Source organism: Bos indicus x Bos taurus, chromosome 8, assembly GCF_003369695.1.
Source record: "Bos indicus x Bos taurus breed Angus x Brahman F1 hybrid chromosome 8, Bos_hybrid_MaternalHap_v2.0, whole genome shotgun sequence".
Taxonomy (NCBI): domain Eukaryota; kingdom Metazoa; phylum Chordata; class Mammalia; order Artiodactyla; family Bovidae; genus Bos; species Bos indicus x Bos taurus.
The window spans coordinates 80,885,077-80,903,012 of NC_040083.1; the positions used below are offsets into that span (position 1 = coordinate 80,885,077).

The following is a 17,936-nucleotide window of genomic DNA, read 5'->3' on the forward strand; positions in this document are numbered from 1 at the left end:
AAGGGCCAATTTCTGTGTTCCCAAAACTATTCCCACTGAGGTCTTAGCTGCCAGACTTAGAGGGTCATGCTCCCCAGGAGTGCTGGGCTCTAGAAAAACCCTGAGGATCTTCCAGAATGTCTCGACTGCAGACTTTCTGGCACAGAGTAAACACCAAGGGGAAAAATTAGGGAAAAGGAGCCTGAAATCCTATAACTTAAGTGGTCCTGCCTGACTTCCCAGAGGCCATTTGGTGGATGTCACTGACCTTGTGGTGTCCAAGTGTCTGGACGATCATGAGGAGGTTCTGGGTGCCCTAGAAACTCCAGGTCAGAATCTCGCCCATGATACTTATAGGAAAACCAGCCACACCACAGCCCCTGTGTGGGAAAACAACCGCACCGCCCGCCCCCACCCCCTCACACACACACTTCCTCCCTAGCCTGACCCTTCCACTGCCTCCCCCAGTGTGGCTGGCCTCTCAGACCCAATCTCCTCGCAGTTCCTCTTACATCCTTCATGTGCCAAGCCGCTCATCAGTTATCGCATCTTACACCTGTGTACAGTGGCCATCCAAAACAGGGTGCTCCCTTAGCCGTAGAGGCGAATTTAGTCACTATTTAACCAAAATTAAGGTCACATTTCATAGTGAAGATTCCAGTGTTGGGGGGTAGAAAACAAAGTATTTGTACACATACACCTTTCCATGTATGCTTACAGGCATGCACATACACACACGTGTAGGGGGTGTGTGTGTGTGTTTGTACCACTCTGGGGTGTTACAAGTAGATGTGATAGAGATACACATATAATAGTGATACAGATATGATAATGGAAGTGTTAAGGAAAATGGAAAAGCAGATGACAGGTACAAGCAGGTTTATTGTAGTAATAGCATTAGTCACTCAGGCATCTCCACTTCTTTGCGACCCAATGGACTGTAGCCCACCAGGCTCCTGTGTCCATGGGATTCTCCAGGCAAGAATACTAGAGTAGGCTGCCATTTCCTTCTCCAGGAGATCTTCCTGACCCAGGGATTGAACCAAGTTCTGCATGGCAAGCAGATTCTTTACCGCCTAAGCCACCTATGGATGTATAGATACAAGGCGTGGGTATAGAAACAGACATAGACAGAAAATATAGGGATGTGTAAATATTCCATATGTAGATCTGTACTTAAGTAGATGCATAAATAAACAGATGAATGCAGTGGATGTCACTGTCCCTCTTCACAAACCCTAAAGTGCTGAGAAAGATTGTGATTGAAATTTGGTGGCGTTTCACGATCATAATCTTTCTTTTCCTTTTTCTCTGTAGGCATTGGTGACTTCAGTGTGTGGGAGTTCTCTGGAAATCCTGTCTACTTCTGCTGTTATGACTATTTTGCTGCAAACGATCCCACGTCCATCCATGTCATCGTTTTCAGTCTAGAAGAACCCTATGAGATTCAGCTGAATCAAGTGATTTTCTGGCTTAGTTTCCTGAAGTCTCTTGTCCCAGTGGAAGAACCGATAGGTGAGCCACGATGCCGGGGGGTGGATGGCCCTTCCTCCTGACCTTGCTTCCCGCTCACACCCAGATCCGACAGCTTGTGGCCAGCAAGCCACCCTTATTCCTCCTTTCTATCAGGAGATTTCCACTCGGGAAGCTTTCTAAGGCTCAGCTGTTGGTTTTGTTCTGCAAGGAGTTGTTTCATGACTGCATATTTCTGCCACAAAGACTCAGTTCTGAACAATTCCTTGAGAGTCATTTCTCACTTTCTTTCTGTATTTCTGAGCTGTGGTCATTTCTGTTAGGTGCAAAGTGGGACACCTTATCTGACAGCTGCTGTGCCTTTACCTAATGGGCACGTAATTAATAAACAGAACAAGCTCCCCTTCATCCATCAAAAATGAAAGAAAGGGAACCATGTTAACTGAATGTAGTATCTTAGCCTTACTCCTAGAGGAAAAGACAGCGTGGACAGACTTATTTTGTTCTTTTCAGACAAAAAAAAGAGGCAGCCTTCCCTGGTGAAATGTAAAACTCAGCAGTCAATTCTTTTCCTGAAAAGCATATAACAGCAAAATAAATTGGGCTAATTCCCTTCAGGGTACCTCCACTTTTGTCCCCTCCTTTCTCATGTTTTCATTTTAAACACTGCCATAAGTGAGAGGCTCTCTGCTGATGTGAACTACAGGAGTTTCCCTTCTGAGCCATTTCTGTGCTGTGCTGCATTCAGGAGCTGGCTCTGGTCTTGGAAAAGGCATCCCCCAGCCAGAGGTTAGATCTCCCCTCACCACGCAAACAAGGCCTACTTGGAAGATCTGAGAAGCTGCGACATGTTCTGTGGTCGCTTCTGGTCCACTTCTGAGCAGCCTTCCTTGAGGCCCAGAAAATAGGCTCATTCCATCTTTGGCCAGGCCTAGACCTTCTAGTGACCTTGTAGGTCACTCCGATCAGCAGGCATAGGTTTGCAAGTCTGCAGACAAAATGTACCAGTCTCGTCCACCTAGCAAGGCAGCCCAGACCTGAGGCCGAGCACCCCACCTCACCTCGGCAGGGTGGAGGTTTGCTCTTCACACCTGGGCAGGTGTGAAATGGCTCACTTTCTGCCCTCAGCCTTTGGCGGCAAGCTGAAGAACCCACTCCGAGTTGTCCTGGTGGCCACCCATGCCGACATCGTGAACCTTCCTCGTTCAGCTGGAGGCGAGTTTGGATATGACAAAGACACCTCGTTGCTGAAAGAGATCAGGAACAGGTAAGGTGGCTGCTGTATCTTCAGGCAATGCAGCCGAAATCAGGTGACCCAGAGGGAGGAATGAAAGCCCTGAAAGGTCTCTTTGGCTGGGCTGAAATTTTTATTGTATGTTTCGTTGTTACCAAAGCCACCAGTACACATAATAACAAATGAAACAGAAGTAAAAGGCACAGGATAAAAATCAGCAGCCTCGGAGTACCACTGCCCAGAGGTAACTCTTTTTAGCTGTTTTATGCATTTTTTTTTCAGCTTTACTGAGATATAATTGACAAGTGAAATTGTAAGCTATTTAAATTATACAAAGTGGTGATTCAATATATATATATACACAATGTGAAAGGATTCTCTCCATCTCATTAACATATCAGTCACTTCGCATATTTCTCTTTTTTGTGTATGAGGACATCAATCACTATTTCTTAGAATATAAGTTGCAACCTGCTAGTGGATCATAAACTTCATTTCAGAGGCCTGCAGTAGAATGTAGGTAAGAGGAACATGATAGAAAATATCAGAGTGCATTTTATGTCCAGTATTCTTGGAAAACTTTTTTGTTTCACTGAGGAATATGGATGTGCTTAGAATCACAGCGTAGAAGTATCTATTTTTACTTAGTGTCTATCCCCCCCAAAATTTTGAACCTACAAGCTCTACTTAATATGCTAGTAATTTGAATTCTTGGTTTATCAACTCACACTTACCTATTATCTTCCTGATATGAAAAATAAGGCTTCTACTCATACTTTTTTTTGAACATTTTATTTTGTATTGGAGTGTAGCCGATTAACAATGTTGTTACGGTTTCTGGTGACCTACTAGTTAATACTTTAGGTCTAAGGTGTTGTTTCATGCTCATCCCTCTTTCTCACTCCATCAGCTTCCACAGCATCTCTTCTCCTGCCTGGTCAAGTGAGTTCATTAGGCCTCCCCTTCCTGTGTCGGGGGAAGCTGTGTTCCCCAGTTTTGTGGAACCTGGCACCTGTCTGCACCTGGAGCAGGCGGTGTCCCCAGGCCTCCACACCAGGGCAACATTACAGAGGCCAGCCAACAGCAGGTGGGAGTGTGTCTCCACAAGGCCACCAGCCCTTCCTTGCCCCCCACCAGCTCTTTGGACCAGCAGCAGCCTGGCCCTCTGTGGAAACAGCTGGGGAGACTGCGTCCCTCTCAGGAGGCCACTGCTCTTCCCTTAGGTTTGGGAACGATCTTCACATTTCAAATAAGCTCTTTGTTCTGGATGCTGGGGCTTCTGGGTCTAAGGACATGAAGGTGCTTCGAAATCACCTGCAAGAAATACGGAGCCAGATTGTTTCGGTGAGTATACCTGGGGAGGGCTGGACCCAACCTTCAGCCAGACCAGCCAGTGGCCAGGGATTTGGACCTCTTTGTGCCTCTTTGTATGGTTCTCGTGGTTTGGTCTGGTTTTCAGGGGACCCAGTACAAGGTGTCTACATGGCCATGTTTTTATCCTGTTGTTCTAGGGTGAGCAAGAGTAGAGAAATGAGGAGATGGCCTCGAGATGAAGAGCTGTTATGGGCAAGACAGACTACCTTAGAGTGTATGAAATTCTGAGTTTTAGTGGTTTGTTTAAGAGTAAAATTGCTTCCTAAAAATTACAAAAGCAATTCAAAAGTGAGTAAACATATTGTGAAATATTTGGGAAATGCAGAAAAGTGGAAAAACAGTCACCAACAAAATTCACTGAAGAAATAATAGATGACCAAATGGAATGAGATGGTGTTCTTAGATGGCAAGATCTTAGGAAGTGTTTCATTTTCCTAAGTTATGTAAACTTTGTACAGTTCTCATTAGGATCTGAATGGGATTGAGGACATGGGGTTTTTGTCTTAACATTTCAATAGAAGAATAAGTGAACACAAAGGCTCTGCAATCAGTAAATAAATGGAATAGATTAGTGAGGGCAGAAATAGTTCAGAACATCTGCAGAAATTTAATAGAAAACAGAGATGTTATTTAACTTTAATGGGGAAATTTAATAAATGACCTGGCACAACTGGCTATTTGCCTGGAAGGAAATAAAGTTGAACTCCTACTCACTACGCAGCCCCAAAATAAACTGTAGGCAGATTAAAGCATTTAAATGTAAAAAGCAGTATCTTGAATAGAAATGCAAGAGAATTTATTTTTAAAATACCTCGAGAGTGTTCGAGAAACCTTTTAAACCAAGACAGAGAACCTCAGAAGTTTTCAAAGAAAATACACCAATAGTTTGTTCAAATACATTGGACAACGTAAAAGTTTAAAAAGTTTTTTCTGGCAAATAAATTCCATAAATGAAGTTAAAAGGTGACATGGATTGGGGAAAGAAATATTTTCAATGCTTCTGGCATATGAAAGATTACTATCCATAATATTCAAAAAGCTATCTGAAATGAGCAAATGTTCTAATGGAAAACGCTAAAAAAAGAAAAAAAAAGTGCTCCAGGGACTGTTTTTTTGTCTAAGCTCCAGTGTAACAAGGATACGGCTCTTACCCCCCTGCCTGGTAGAGGCCCTCTTCAGTTATAATTTACTGTTTACCTGATGGAAGTGACCTGTTTACAACACCAGGCTCCAGTTCCAGATGTGCTTTAGGAATTTTCAGGAACTCTCTCCTCTCTCATGAAGCCTGACCCCGACTTTCTGAAAGGGGTCGCACTACAGCACTCAGTGGGCAGGGAGTAAGCCTGGAGGGCCTCAGAGAACCTGGTCACAGAACCCCGTGGGTGGCAATCAGGAACAGTGGTCTGTGAAGGGCTCAGTGCCTGCCCACCAGGTGGGCCAAGGGCCTGTGTTCCCTGCAGCGTTTTGAGCTGAGGTGTGGCATATATCTGCTCCACGTCCCTGTACCCCATAGCTCCTGAAATCAGGCAGATAGAACTCACCAAACCCACTGCTTTTAGCCCTGGGAATGTTGTTGAATTTAGGGGGCATAAAAATGTGATTGAAAAAGGGACTGCCCAACAAATGATGCAGTGCAGTGTATGGCCAGTTCAGTTCAGTTCAGTTCAGTCACTCAGTCGTGTCCGACTCTTTGCAACCCCATGAATCGCAGCACGCCAGGCCTCCCTGTCCATCACCAACTCCCGGAGTTCACTCAGACTCATGTCCATAGAGTCAGTGATGCCATCCAGCCATCTCATCCTCTGTCGTCCCCTTCTTCTCCTGCCCCCAGTCCCTCCCAGCATTAGAGTCTTTTCCAATGAGTCAACTTTTCCCATGAGGTGGCCAAAGTACTGGAGTTTCAGCTTTAGCATCAGTCCTTCCAAAGAACACCCAGGACTGATCTCCTTTAGAAAGGACTGGTTGGATCTCCTTGCAGTCCAAGGGACTCTCAAGAGTCTTCTCCAACACCACAGTTCAAAAGCATAGGAGGTTTAATTAGGAAGATGTGTTGATTATATGAGTCTGTAGCACAGACTGATTTATTTAACCAAGTTAAGAGATGAAAAGCTTATTACAAGACAATTATCAAGAATTAATCAAATTGGCACTAATGGTAAAGACCCACCTGCCAATGTAGGAGACATAACAGACACAGGTTCGATCCCTGGGTTGGGAAGATCCCCTGGAGGTGGGCACACAACCCACTCCAGTATTCTTGCCTAGAGAATCCCATGGACAGAGGAGCCTGACAGGCTTCAGTTCATAGGGTCACAGAGAGTCAGACATGACTGAAGTGACTTAGCACACATGTACATCTCAACAGTAATCCTCAACGATACCTAATTTACTGGTAAAAACCCATCTAATGTTGATATAATGATACTTAACTCTCTTTTCCTGTCTCTTTGTTCATAAAGTGGTCATCCCCTGGCTGAAACCCTCACTACAAGGGGGTGGGGGGACATCAGAAGTTGGTGCACCTTAGGTCACGGAGTCCACAGTTCCAGAACCATTATTGCAAAGCCTCACCATCTGTCTAACATGAACAGAAGTGAAAGCCTCTGTAAACTTGTAGATTTGTGAAATAGATTCTGCTTAAAGGCAGTCTGAGAAAAGAACTGCCCCAGGCACCTAACACAGTGCTTTTTGCACATAGTAGTTATTCAGTGTTTGTTAAATAAAGCTATTAGTGTTGTTCAAATTTAAAAAAAAAGACCTGCCCCAGTACTTAGCCAAAAAAGCATGAGTGCACCCAAAAAATTCCATGCAGCAGTGCAGATGTGAGCAGCGTCATTTTTAATCCCAGCTCCCCCTGAGTCCCCACAGCAGAACATTGACCTGCCCATCCTGCATGTTCTAGGTCTGCCCTCCAATGACTCACCTATGTGAAAAGATCATCTCCACTTTGCCCTCCTGGAGGAAGCTCAATGGCCCCAACCAGCTGATGTCACTGCAGCAGTTCGTGTACGACGTACAGGACCAGTTGAACCCCCTGGCCAGCGAGGCAGACCTCCGGCACATCGCCCAGCAGCTCCACAGTGCTGGCGAGGTGAGCGCTCCAGCCTGGCAGGGATCTGGGAGGAGCCCCCCGGGATGCATTTCCAGCATCTGAAGGTGGGATGAGCTGGAGGGGCAGAGTGGCAACTGCTCACTGCCCCTGATGCCTCACAGGAGGGCTCGAGTGATTTCCTGAACTGTGATCCTCTGCTCTCCTGTCCACCTTAAAAGGGCTGTTTATTTGTTGTTGTCTTTTTTTTTTCGCTTTGCTTTAGTTGGTTGGTTTTCTGGCTTCTCTAAGTTTGAGGGCAGAATTCCCACTACCCTGGGTGACTGGGCCTCTCCTCCCTCTCCCCATAGCACCTGGTGCTTAGCTGTGATTCTTGCAGCTTGGATGACTGCTCTCCATGAGGCGTGTCAGCTACACACAGACCTAGTGGGTTCACAGACAGTCAAGAAATGGCAGTGATGTATCCTCAGGGAGATGACATCTGGAGACACTAAGATGTGCCAAGCGGTGGTCCCCAGAGATGATCAAGAAATAGAAATCTCTGTTTCTGGTTGTGTTACATTCAGCACTGGGATGTAGTTTGGGAAGTCTGTTCTAATTGCTTCATATGCTGCCTGTCCCTCTAAAGGGGGCGTAGCCTTCACATGCTTCCATCTTGTGAAATCAGGAAACAGTATAAGCTAGTCTGGAACAAGAAGAACAGTTCTGAACATGAAAACCCAGAAGCAGTTCAGAGAATCTTACAAACAAGAAGTTTGCCTCCCCATTCTCAGGGGCCACATTGGGCCCTTGGCCATGGATCATATAGGCTTGAAATTCTGATTAAATCAAGAAGCCAGTGATCCTAAAAACCTAGAGCCTCAGGCAATGATTGTGTCAGTCTTTGAATCCCCATGAAACCACAGGCTAAATCCACTAGCCCCTCCAGCAGTACTTTAAACGATTGCCTCCAAGGATGGGAAAAACGAAGGACCAAAGCTCACCTTATAGTGCTAGATATAAACGTATGTATTTTAACCACAATAATAAGCTCACTCTTTTTAATAATGTATTCTCTTGCCTTCTGGCATTTGACCAGCAACTTTCTAGCTGGTCAATTCAGCAATTCTTCTCTCCTTGCTCTTGAGACTTTAATAAGTAAATGAAGGTAAAAAGAAAAGAAGGGAAATCTGAATCAGGATGCCCTACTCTGGCTGCCAGCCCCTCTCCAGTACTGTTCTGCTCTCTAGAAAATAATCTAAGGTTCTTACTCAGATTTCATCAGTTGTTCTGTCTTTTTCTGGCTCAGGATCACACATTGCACTCAGTCATCTGTCTCCTTAGTCGCTATCAATAAGGCACAGTGTATCTGTCTGTCTTCGGTGACCCTGAGGAGATAGTTATATCTAGGACTAAACTGCAGACAGTATTCTACCAAAGTGAAAGTGAAAGTCGCTCAGTTGTGTCCAACTTTTTGCAACCCCATGGATAGTCCACAGAATTCTCTAGGTCAGAATACTGAAGTGGGTAGCCTATCCCTTCTCCAGGGGATCTTCCCAACCCAGGAATTGAACCAGGGTCTCCTGTATTGCGGGCAGATTCTTTACCAACTGAGGAATCAGGGAAGCCCATTCTACCAAATGCCTTATTAAAAACTAAAAGACACTGTTCTGCATTCCAGAAATGTCTCAAGTTTGAACAGAGGGCATCTCAAAGACTTAAGACTACAGGGAGAAAAGTGGGGGCTTCCCTGGTGGCTCAGATGGTAAAGAATCTGCCTGCATCCCAGGAGACCTGGGTTTGATCCCTGGGTCAGGAAGATCCCCTGGAAAAGGGAATGGCTACCCACTCCAGTATTCTTGCCTGGAGAATTACAAGGACAGAGGATATAGTCTATGACGTTGCAAAGAGTTGGACATCACTGAGTAACTAACACTCTCTTTCACTTTTCATGGGGAGAAAAGTACTCCCAGTGCAAACAGGTCTCAGCCTCCATGCGAGATCACTGATCTTTGTAGAACTAACCAAGGACAGAAGAAAGTTGCTTCTGTTTGTGTGTGTGTGTGTCATTTTGTTTTCTAACTTCTGCTTTTTAAAGAAATGAGTATGACAGGAAAAGCTGAAGTCCCCTTTGGCCATCACCTCTCATCTCATTCCTCCCTTTCCCCTCCAGGCCCAACCACTATGGTAGCATATCTTTCCAGAACAGTCTAATATAACATTCTTTATCTTTTTTGAAAAATTTCAAGCCTTCAGAGAAGTTGCAAGAACAGTAGGATGTATCCTCATATCCTCCAAACCTAATTTAACTAGCTGTTTATGCTTTGCTAAATTTGCTTTGTCTCTCTTCTGTTTATTTATTTGCTTTGCAAACATCATGACCTTTCACCTCTAAATAATTTAGCTCGCATCTGCTAAGGAGGACATTCTCCCACATAACCATAATATAATTGATTATCATATCCTGGAAGCACAACATTGATATAATACTATTGTTGAATTTATAGTCCTCTTTCAAGTATTTGCCACTTGTCCCAGTATTTTCTTTTACAGCTAATTTTATTCATTTGTGTATTTATTTTGGGATTCAGAATCCAGCCAAAAATCACCCATTGCATTTGGCTTCTGTCTCTCCCTCTCTTATTGCATTGGCCTTTTATAATAAGAGTCAAAGGTAGTCTTTTCAGAATCTCCCTTATGACATTGCCAAGCTGGTATTTCTTGGCTGAGAATTGATTTTGAGACCCCTCCATATGAATGTCCTGGGTCCTTCCTTATGGCATCTGCACAGATTTCATCCCTGCTCAGGCCCCTTAGTGGTTTGAGCAGCTGGGTTATCTGGCCCTCTGTGTTCCTAATGCATGACTTCCCTTTGTCCCCTTGGACAGATCAACATCATGCAGAGCGAGACCGTCCAGGATGTGCTGCTCCTGGATCCCCGCTGGCTGTGCACCAACGTTCTGGGGAAGCTGCTCTCTGTGGAGACCCCACGGGCCCTGCACCATTACCGCGGCCGCTACACCATGGAGGACGTCCAGCGCCTGGTGCCCGACAGTGACGTGGAGGAGCTGCTGCAGATCCTGGATGCCATGGACATCTGTGCACGGGACCTGAGCAGCGGGACCATGGTGGACATCCCCGCCCTGATCAAGACTGACAGCCTGCACCGCTCCTGGACGGACGAGGAGGACGAGGCGCGGGTCTACGGCGGCGTGCGAGTCGTCCCGGTGGAGCACCTCACCCCCTTCCCATGTGGCATCTTCCACAAGGTGCAGGTGAACCTGTGCCGGTGGATCCACCAGCAGAGCACCGAGGGGGACGCGGACATTCGCCTGTGGGTGAACGGCTGCAAGATCGCCAATCGCGGGGCCGAGCTGCTGGTGCTCCTGGTCAACCACGGCCAGGGTATTGAGGTCCAGGTGCGTGGACTGGAGACGGAGAAGATCAAGTGCTGCTTCCTGCTGGACTCCGTGTGCAGCACCATCGAGAACGTCATGGCCACCACGCTGCCCGGGCTGCTGACGGTGAAGCACTACCTGAGCCCCCAGCAGCTACGAGAGCACCACGAGCCCGTCATGATCTACCAGCCACGGGACTTCTTCCGGGCGCAGACTCTCAAGGAGACCTCACTGACCAACACCATGGGCGGGTACAAGGAGAGCTTTAGCAGTATCATGTGCTTCGGCTGTCACGACGTCTACTCGCAGGCCAGCCTCGGCATGGACATCCACGCGTCAGATCTGAACCTCCTGACCCGGAGGAAACTCAGTCGCCTGCTGGACCCGCCCGACCCCATGGGGAAGGACTGGTGCCTCCTTGCCATGAACTTGGGCCTCCCCGACCTTGTGGCCAAGTACAACACCAATAACGGGTCTCCCAAGGAGTTCCTCCCAAGCCCAGTCCACGCCCTGCTCCGGGAATGGACTTCCTACCCCGAGAGCACTGTCGGCATTCTCATGTCCAAACTGCGGGAGCTGGGGCGTCGGGACGCAGCGGACTTCCTGCTGAAGGCGTCCTCTGTGTTCAAAATCAACCTCGACGGCAACGGCCAGGAGGCCTACGCCTCAAGCTGCAACAGTGGCACATCTTACAATTCCATTAGCTCGGTCGTGTCCCGGTGAGGGCAGCCTTTGGCTTGGGCAGGGTCTCTTCCAACTTCAGGGGCAAGGGGGACACAGCCCATCTTTCCCACCAGAGATTCTGGCGCGTTCCTTCCTACGCCCACATCCTGAAGGACGCCCCCTCCCTCCCCGCCTCACCTATTTCTCTGCCACTACCTCCCTCCTCTCACACATTCCCTGATGTGTGAATGAATGGTCTTTCTAGTTCAAGAGCAGACCCTATCCTTTAAACCTTTGGCCATTTGAAAAGCTAGCCACCCTCCACCTCTCATCCTCTAGTACCTTGCTTCTTAATGATAATTTTATTGGAATTCCTAACTTTTCAATGAAATTTTTTTAAACTGTTATATTAAATGTCCTTTAAAAAAAAAAAAAGCGCACATTTATCCAAGATGTGTATTTCTTATACTCTTTTCTTTGTTATATCATGTCCTCAGCTTATCTCTTTTATATTTGTAGGAAAAACTCCCATGTAAGGAATCCCACTGTATGATTTATAAACAGACAATATGTGAGTGCCTTTTGCAGAAGAGGGTGTGTTTGAAATCATCCAAGTCAGCCCGAAGCTGTTGAGAAAGAAACACTCCCTCTCTGTCTCTTGCTGTATGCTGATCATCGCCAGAGGTGCTTCACCCGAGGGTTTTTGGTTGGTTTTTTTTTTTTTTTTTGGAAACTTGTGTTTCCTTTGGCAAGGAAAGGGGAGAAAGAAACCTCCTCTAGAGCAATTTCATGGCCAGTGTTGTTACTGCAAGACATGTTCGTGTTTGCTTCTGTTTCATCGTCAGTGTGAACGTTCACGTGGAACCTGCAGGCTGTCATGCTTCTTCATCCCCTGTCGTCTCAGGTAGAAGGTTGACACGGTCATAGGGAGCCAAGACCTGTGTGAGAATTCAGAAGACCCCAACTCATGATTTGTGGCAGTTTGTTGTCATTGTGCATAGCAGATGGTTCTCCACATTTAGATCCTGGTTTGAAAACTTCCTGTACTTGAAGTCGCAAAAAGAAAATAAAGGTAGCAAGTTTTCTTGCAGTGATTTTGAATTGTAATGGAGTTTTAAATTGAAATAAGGGAACATGTCCTAATTCTTCTGTCCTGAGAAGCATGTAATTTTAATATTATATCATATGTATATATATATATGCAGTATGTATATACATATATATTAATACAGGTATTTTTACTTAATCTTTAAGATGTAGTAAAAAAAGTTTTCTTTTTTGTTCTTTTTTTCTTTTCCTTTTTTTTTTTTTTTTTATAAATAAACTGTTGCTTGTTGCATTAGCTTGTTGGTCTTTAATTCAAAAATGATTCTTTTTGTCATGTCTTCATTTGTCAGTACCCCACCTCGTGGGACCAGCCAGTCTAGAAAGTGATTAAACCTAAACTCTTAGGGCTGGAAATCAACAGCAGTTTATTAGGTGCTTAATTATTACTGAAGTTGGGAAAGGTGTGGAAAAGCAGAAAGAGCTTGGATGATGTAGAAAAGAAGCTCTTTCCATTTCCTTAGGTGAGCCCCAAAACCAAATTGTATCATTTAGTTCTCTGCTATGGGGAAACAGGAAGCTTTCTATTTCTGTACAAAGGTGGAGAGACTAGTGCCCTATGGGAGCAAGAGAAAACTTGCTACAAAAGATACATACCGGCCTGCCTTTACTTAGAGACCACACTGCCCCAGGCCATCAGGTTCAGTCCTGTATGATAGCTGTAAGTGTCAAAAACTCTAAGTGACAAAACCCATCTTTAGTAAAATCTCAAGACTTCTTTAAAAAAAAAAAATTAGCAAAGAAAAAAAACTGTAAGGAAAAATACTGCAATGGTGTGGTTGATGTTTTTCTGTGGTGGTGGAAGTAGAATTCATTTCTGTTTTGCCTAAATTGTCCTTAATAAACATGGTTTACTTTTATAGGGAGAAAATAAATTTTAATGAAATAAAATTTAAAGCTGCATACAGATAATGTGTCAAAAGGATGGCACTGAAATTGAAATCACAGTTGCCTTAGAGGAATAGAACCTCCTTTTATTTTTTTTTGGCCACACTCAGCTTACAGGAATTCAGTTTCCTGACTGGGGATCGAATTCAGGCAATGAAATTTCGAAATCCTAACTACTAGGCCACCAGAGAACCAGAACCTCCTTCTCTTGTGTCAACTCCCTCCTGAATGTCAGCTTTGTTTCCTCCTGCTTCAGAAGTGCTTCACATCACAGAGTCTAGCACCAGGACATAGGGCCCAGGAGGTGAGGGCTGTGTCTGGCTGCATCAGTAAGTAAAATCCCAGAGAAAGATTCTGACTGCTCCAGCCTGGGTCATGCTCTGTCCCAGTGGTTCAAATGATTGGCCTGGCCCCGGGAACCCTGGGACAGTTTTGGGAAAGGAGCATTTCCCCCAAGAAGGGAGTCCTGTCAGCAGGAGAAAGGGACAGAAGGAGAATGCTGGGTAAATAAAGCAGAGGCGGCAAACATCCCGCACGAGTCTTCAGACTTTTGTTTTATGCAGGTGCCTGTTCATACGATTATGGGGCCACCTAAGCTCCTGAAATATTGAAGCCATACTTCAGAATCATTACTACCCAGAGTTTAAGGACCACTGAGCTCACTGCCCTTCCCTGGCAAGTGCTGTGGGGACATTCCAGGCGACATTCGGGGGTCTTCAGTGCCATGAACTCTAGCTAGGTTAGAACTGTTGCAAAACCCCAACATTAGTAGATGACTCTGCCTCCTACAGGAGGGAAGAAACCAAGCCATTCGTAGCCTCCTGCCCCACAGTGAGAATCAAAGGTTTAGGTTCTTAGGAGCCAGAAAAAGCCTTTTGTGGACTCTTTATTGGAGTTGCTGTAAAATGCACTTGGGCACATGTTCCTCATCCCCTGTGGTTGCTCTGGGGTGCCCAGGGTTCCCCTATAGAAAGGAGCATCCTAATGACCCAAAGTCTCTAAGGCATGGGTTAGAGGGGACTTCTGGGAATTCTGATTGGTTCAAAAATCTGGATCCCACACCTTTGAAAAGGAATCAGAATTCTGGGTGGTCTTTTTTGCAGAAAGCGGTTTACCATTACACTTACAGGATTCCCTGAAAACCATAAAACTACCCTTGGCCCTTTCTGGGATTCCCTGATGGCTCACTGGATAAAGAATCCACCTGCCAGTGCAAGAGATACAGGTTCAGTGCCTGAGTTGGAAAGATCCGCTGGAGAAGGAAATGGCAACCCACTCCAGTCTTCTTGCCTGGGAAATCCCATGGACAGAAGAGCCTGGCGGTAAAGTCCAAAGGGTGGCAAAGAGTCAGACTCGACTTAGCAACTAAACACTCTCTGGCCCTTTCCGTGTCCAGAGTCTCCACCAGTCTTTCTAAATCCTGCTGGTGTGACTGCAGAAAAGCCATACCAAAGTGAGGAGCTGGGCCTGGCTACTCCTGTATCAACAGCACTAGATGCTAGCCAGGCTGTAAAACTGAAGGGTAGCCAAGAGATCTGAGTTAATAGGGGAAGACCTTCACTAAGAATAAAAGGTGAGCTGCAGTTTTGCAAGATGAAAAAAGTTCTGGAGGTGCCAGTGGCACAATAATATCAGTGTATTTACTGCCACTGCACCATGCAGTTACAAGTTATTAAAATGAAAAAAAAATGTTATATTTATTTTACCCCAGTTTTTTAAGAACAGAGAAAAAAGAAAGCTGGAACCTAAAAATACCCAGGTAACTGTAAAGCTTGCTGAGTAATATACAAAACTACTCATGTGTTTAGTAATATATAAGACTACTCATGTGTTTGGTAATATACGAGACTATTCACGTGTTTAGTGCAGCCCAGCAAAGCATGTGCCCCCCACTTGAGGGGGAAGGTGAAATTAAAAAATGAAAGATTGCCTTTTGAAGGATTTGATATTTGTTATTAAAAAAAAAACCTGTAAAATGGTTATCATGGAAGGAAGAAGTGAGAATTTTGTTTGACTTCTTTTCTTTTTTCATTTACTGTTCAGGTTTTAATTCTTTTTGTTGTTGAAAAGTTTGAATTCATACTTGTGAAGGCAACAATGGTCTTTTCAGGACTTTGGATTCTTGAAGATTTAATCAGGCCACGCTGTTCATGAGGATAAGGTGCTCTGATTTGTCATTCCCCAGATGTCTGTTGGGCACCTATTGCTATGAGGGGGTGCCAGCCCCAGGCACACAGAGCCTGGTGAGTTGGCACTTGATCCCCAGGCTGGCCTTCGGGCTCAACTAAACTCTTTCAGTTCAGTTCAGTCGCTCAGTCGTGTCCGACTCCTTGCAACCCCATGAATTGCAGCAGGCCAGGCCTCCCTGTCCATCACCAACTCCCAGAGTTCACCCAAACTCATGTCCATTGAGTTGGTGATGCCATCCAACCATCTCATCCTCTGTCGTCCCCTTCTCCTCCTGTCCTCAATCTTTCCCAGCATCAAGGTCTTTTCAAATGAGTTAGCTCTTCGCATCAGGTGGCCAAAGTATTGGAGTTCCAGCTTCAACCTCAGTCCTTCCAATGAACACCCAGGACTGATCTCCTTTAGGATGGACTGGTTGGATCTCCTTGCAGTCCAAGGGACTCTCAAGAGTCTTCTCTAGCACCACAGTTCAAAAATATCAATTCTTCAGTGCTCAGCTTTCTTTATAGTCCAGCTCTCACATCCATATGTGACTACTGGAAAAACCATAGCCTTGACTAGATGGACCTTTGTTGACAAAGTAATGTCTCTGCTTTTTAATATGCTGTCTATGTTGGTCATAATTTTCCTTCCAAGGAGTAAGCATCTTTTAATTTCATGGCTGTAATCACCATCTGCAATGATTTTGGAGCCCAGAAATTTGCTCTCAGGGGGATATTTTCAGGGACTGTGACTGTGTTTGCAAGGCCACCTGAGGTTGAGGTCCATTTTATCATTGCAACCAAAGGTCATGTGCGGGTGGAAGGACTCAGCAGCTGCCAGGCAGGGGCCAGGTCAGGGCCAGCAACTTCTGCCCCTGCTGAACACCTGGTCAGGGAGGTGCCCCTGAAAAGGGATTTCAGGGAGTAGTCAGCCACTTCGATATGCATTTCTGGAAATGCGTGTGGTGGAGCAGGAAATGACCCAAGAAGGAAACAGCTGCTAATCCTGGTGGAAACACCTCAAACAGGTGCTTGTGTCTATTGTTCACAAGGCAATTCTCTGATGAAAAGAAATGTGTGGGGTTGGAGCGGAAGGCAGGAAAGAAGCTTCACAGATACTACAGCAAAGGTTTCCGTGGCATCGGACTCTGATGCCCGTCACTCTAGGGGCTATTGCTTGGTGATGGTGGCCTGGCCAGGTGCCCAAGGCAGACACTAGCCTGTGGGGATCCTGTCAGCAGTACCATGAAGGGACCGAGACAAGCTCCTGTTGAATAATGTGTCTTGTCCCACTGAAATCACAGAATTTTATTGATGAAAAGAGATCCTACAGATGGTGATTTAACCACACTTTGGAGGGAAAGTGTTTTAAGAGATTTAGACCAAATAGTGTGGTTCAGTTAGTCACAATTTAGACTAAGTGTCAGGTCCTCTGACCACAACTGGGGTCCTTTATACTCCTCTGCTAAGTGTTTATGTTGTAATGTAGTATGTGTGTCATGAGTGCATGTGTATATGTATATATTGTGTGTGTATGCATAAGTGTGCACAAGTGTATGTGTGTAAGTATGTGTATACGTGTGCAGCATGTTCATGTGTCCATGCCTACATGTACCTGTGTGTACATGTGTCTAAGTGTACATGTGCTGTGCTGTGCTAGTTATCTGACTCTTTGTGACCCCATGGACTATTGCCCACCAGGCTCCTCTGTCCATGGGATTCTCCAGACAAGAATACTGGAGTGGGTTGCATGCCCTCCTCCAGGGGATCTTCCCAACCCAGGGATGGAACCCAGATTTCCCGAACCCAGGTCTCCCACATTGCAGGCAAATTCTTTACTGTCTGAGCCAACAGGGAAGCCCAAGAATACTGGAGTGAATAGCCTATCCCTTCTCCAGCCAATCTTCATGACCCAGGAATTGAACCAGAGTCTCCTGCATTGCAGGCAGATTCTTCAGCGGCTGAGCTACCAGGGAAACCCAAGTGTATGTGTATATACATGTATAAGTTTGTGTATGAGTATATGTATGTGTGTATATGTGTGTAAATGTGTATGTGTTGTGTATTGTGTATAAGTGTGTGTTTATGTTTCATGAGCAGCTATTCTGGGCAAGAGCCTCTATTCCTGCTAATTCAGCCTTGACAGCCTATTTCCCACAGCCGGGGTGACTAACAACATCACGAGAAATTTCTTGCCCCATCCTGTGTCAACCTCCCGCACCAGTGTGACCCTCTGGGGTTCTGCACAGCCCTCATTACATCACAGCCAGTGTTGATGACAAAGTTCCTGTCTTCCCAGAAGGGAGAGGCACTCACCCTAGAGGGAGGCCAGGGCTGTTTCCTCTAAATCACAGGAATCTGTGACCAGTTCTCGCCTGGGAAGGAGAAGCCCCGGTGCTGAAGGCAGCAAACTGTGCTATACTGGCCCTCCCTGGGGCTCAACTGTGTCCTTCGGCTTTCGAGGCAATTCCATGCAATGGAAGTTGTTTGTTCCTTTCACTCTTTTTCTAGACATATTTTAATGGACATTAAGATGTACAATTTTATATGCTGCTCTTTTAAAAAATTGAAGTATAGTTGACATATTCTATCATTTAGTTTCTGGTGTGCTTGCTTTTTCTTTGATG

General features: G+C 45.5%; 1 protein-coding gene across 5 annotated transcripts in view; it reads left to right on the plus strand.

Moving 5' to 3' along the window:
* DAPK1 (death associated protein kinase 1) overlaps window positions 1–12,250 on the plus strand; it is a 212,320-nt gene extending 200,070 nt beyond the window's left edge. For 4 of the 5 annotated variants that reach the window (XM_027550169.1, XM_027550166.1, XM_027550168.1 and 1 more), the window contains exons 22-27: window positions 1,297–1,494; window positions 2,581–2,719; window positions 3,910–4,030; window positions 6,963–7,151; window positions 9,977–11,205; window positions 11,669–12,250. In XM_027550169.1, coding sequence (XP_027405970.1) covers window positions 1,297–1,494; window positions 2,581–2,719; window positions 3,910–4,030; window positions 6,963–7,151; window positions 9,977–11,205; window positions 11,669–11,702 — 1,910 coding nt within the window. In that variant the 3' untranslated portion in view covers window positions 11,703–12,250. Of the gene's footprint in view, window positions 1–1,296; window positions 1,495–2,580; window positions 2,720–3,909; window positions 4,031–6,962; window positions 7,152–9,976 lie in introns of all 5 variants that reach the window. The other variant, XM_027550170.1, reaches the window with a different exon arrangement.
* The last annotated feature ends 5,686 nt before the right edge of the window (window positions 12,251–17,936 follow it).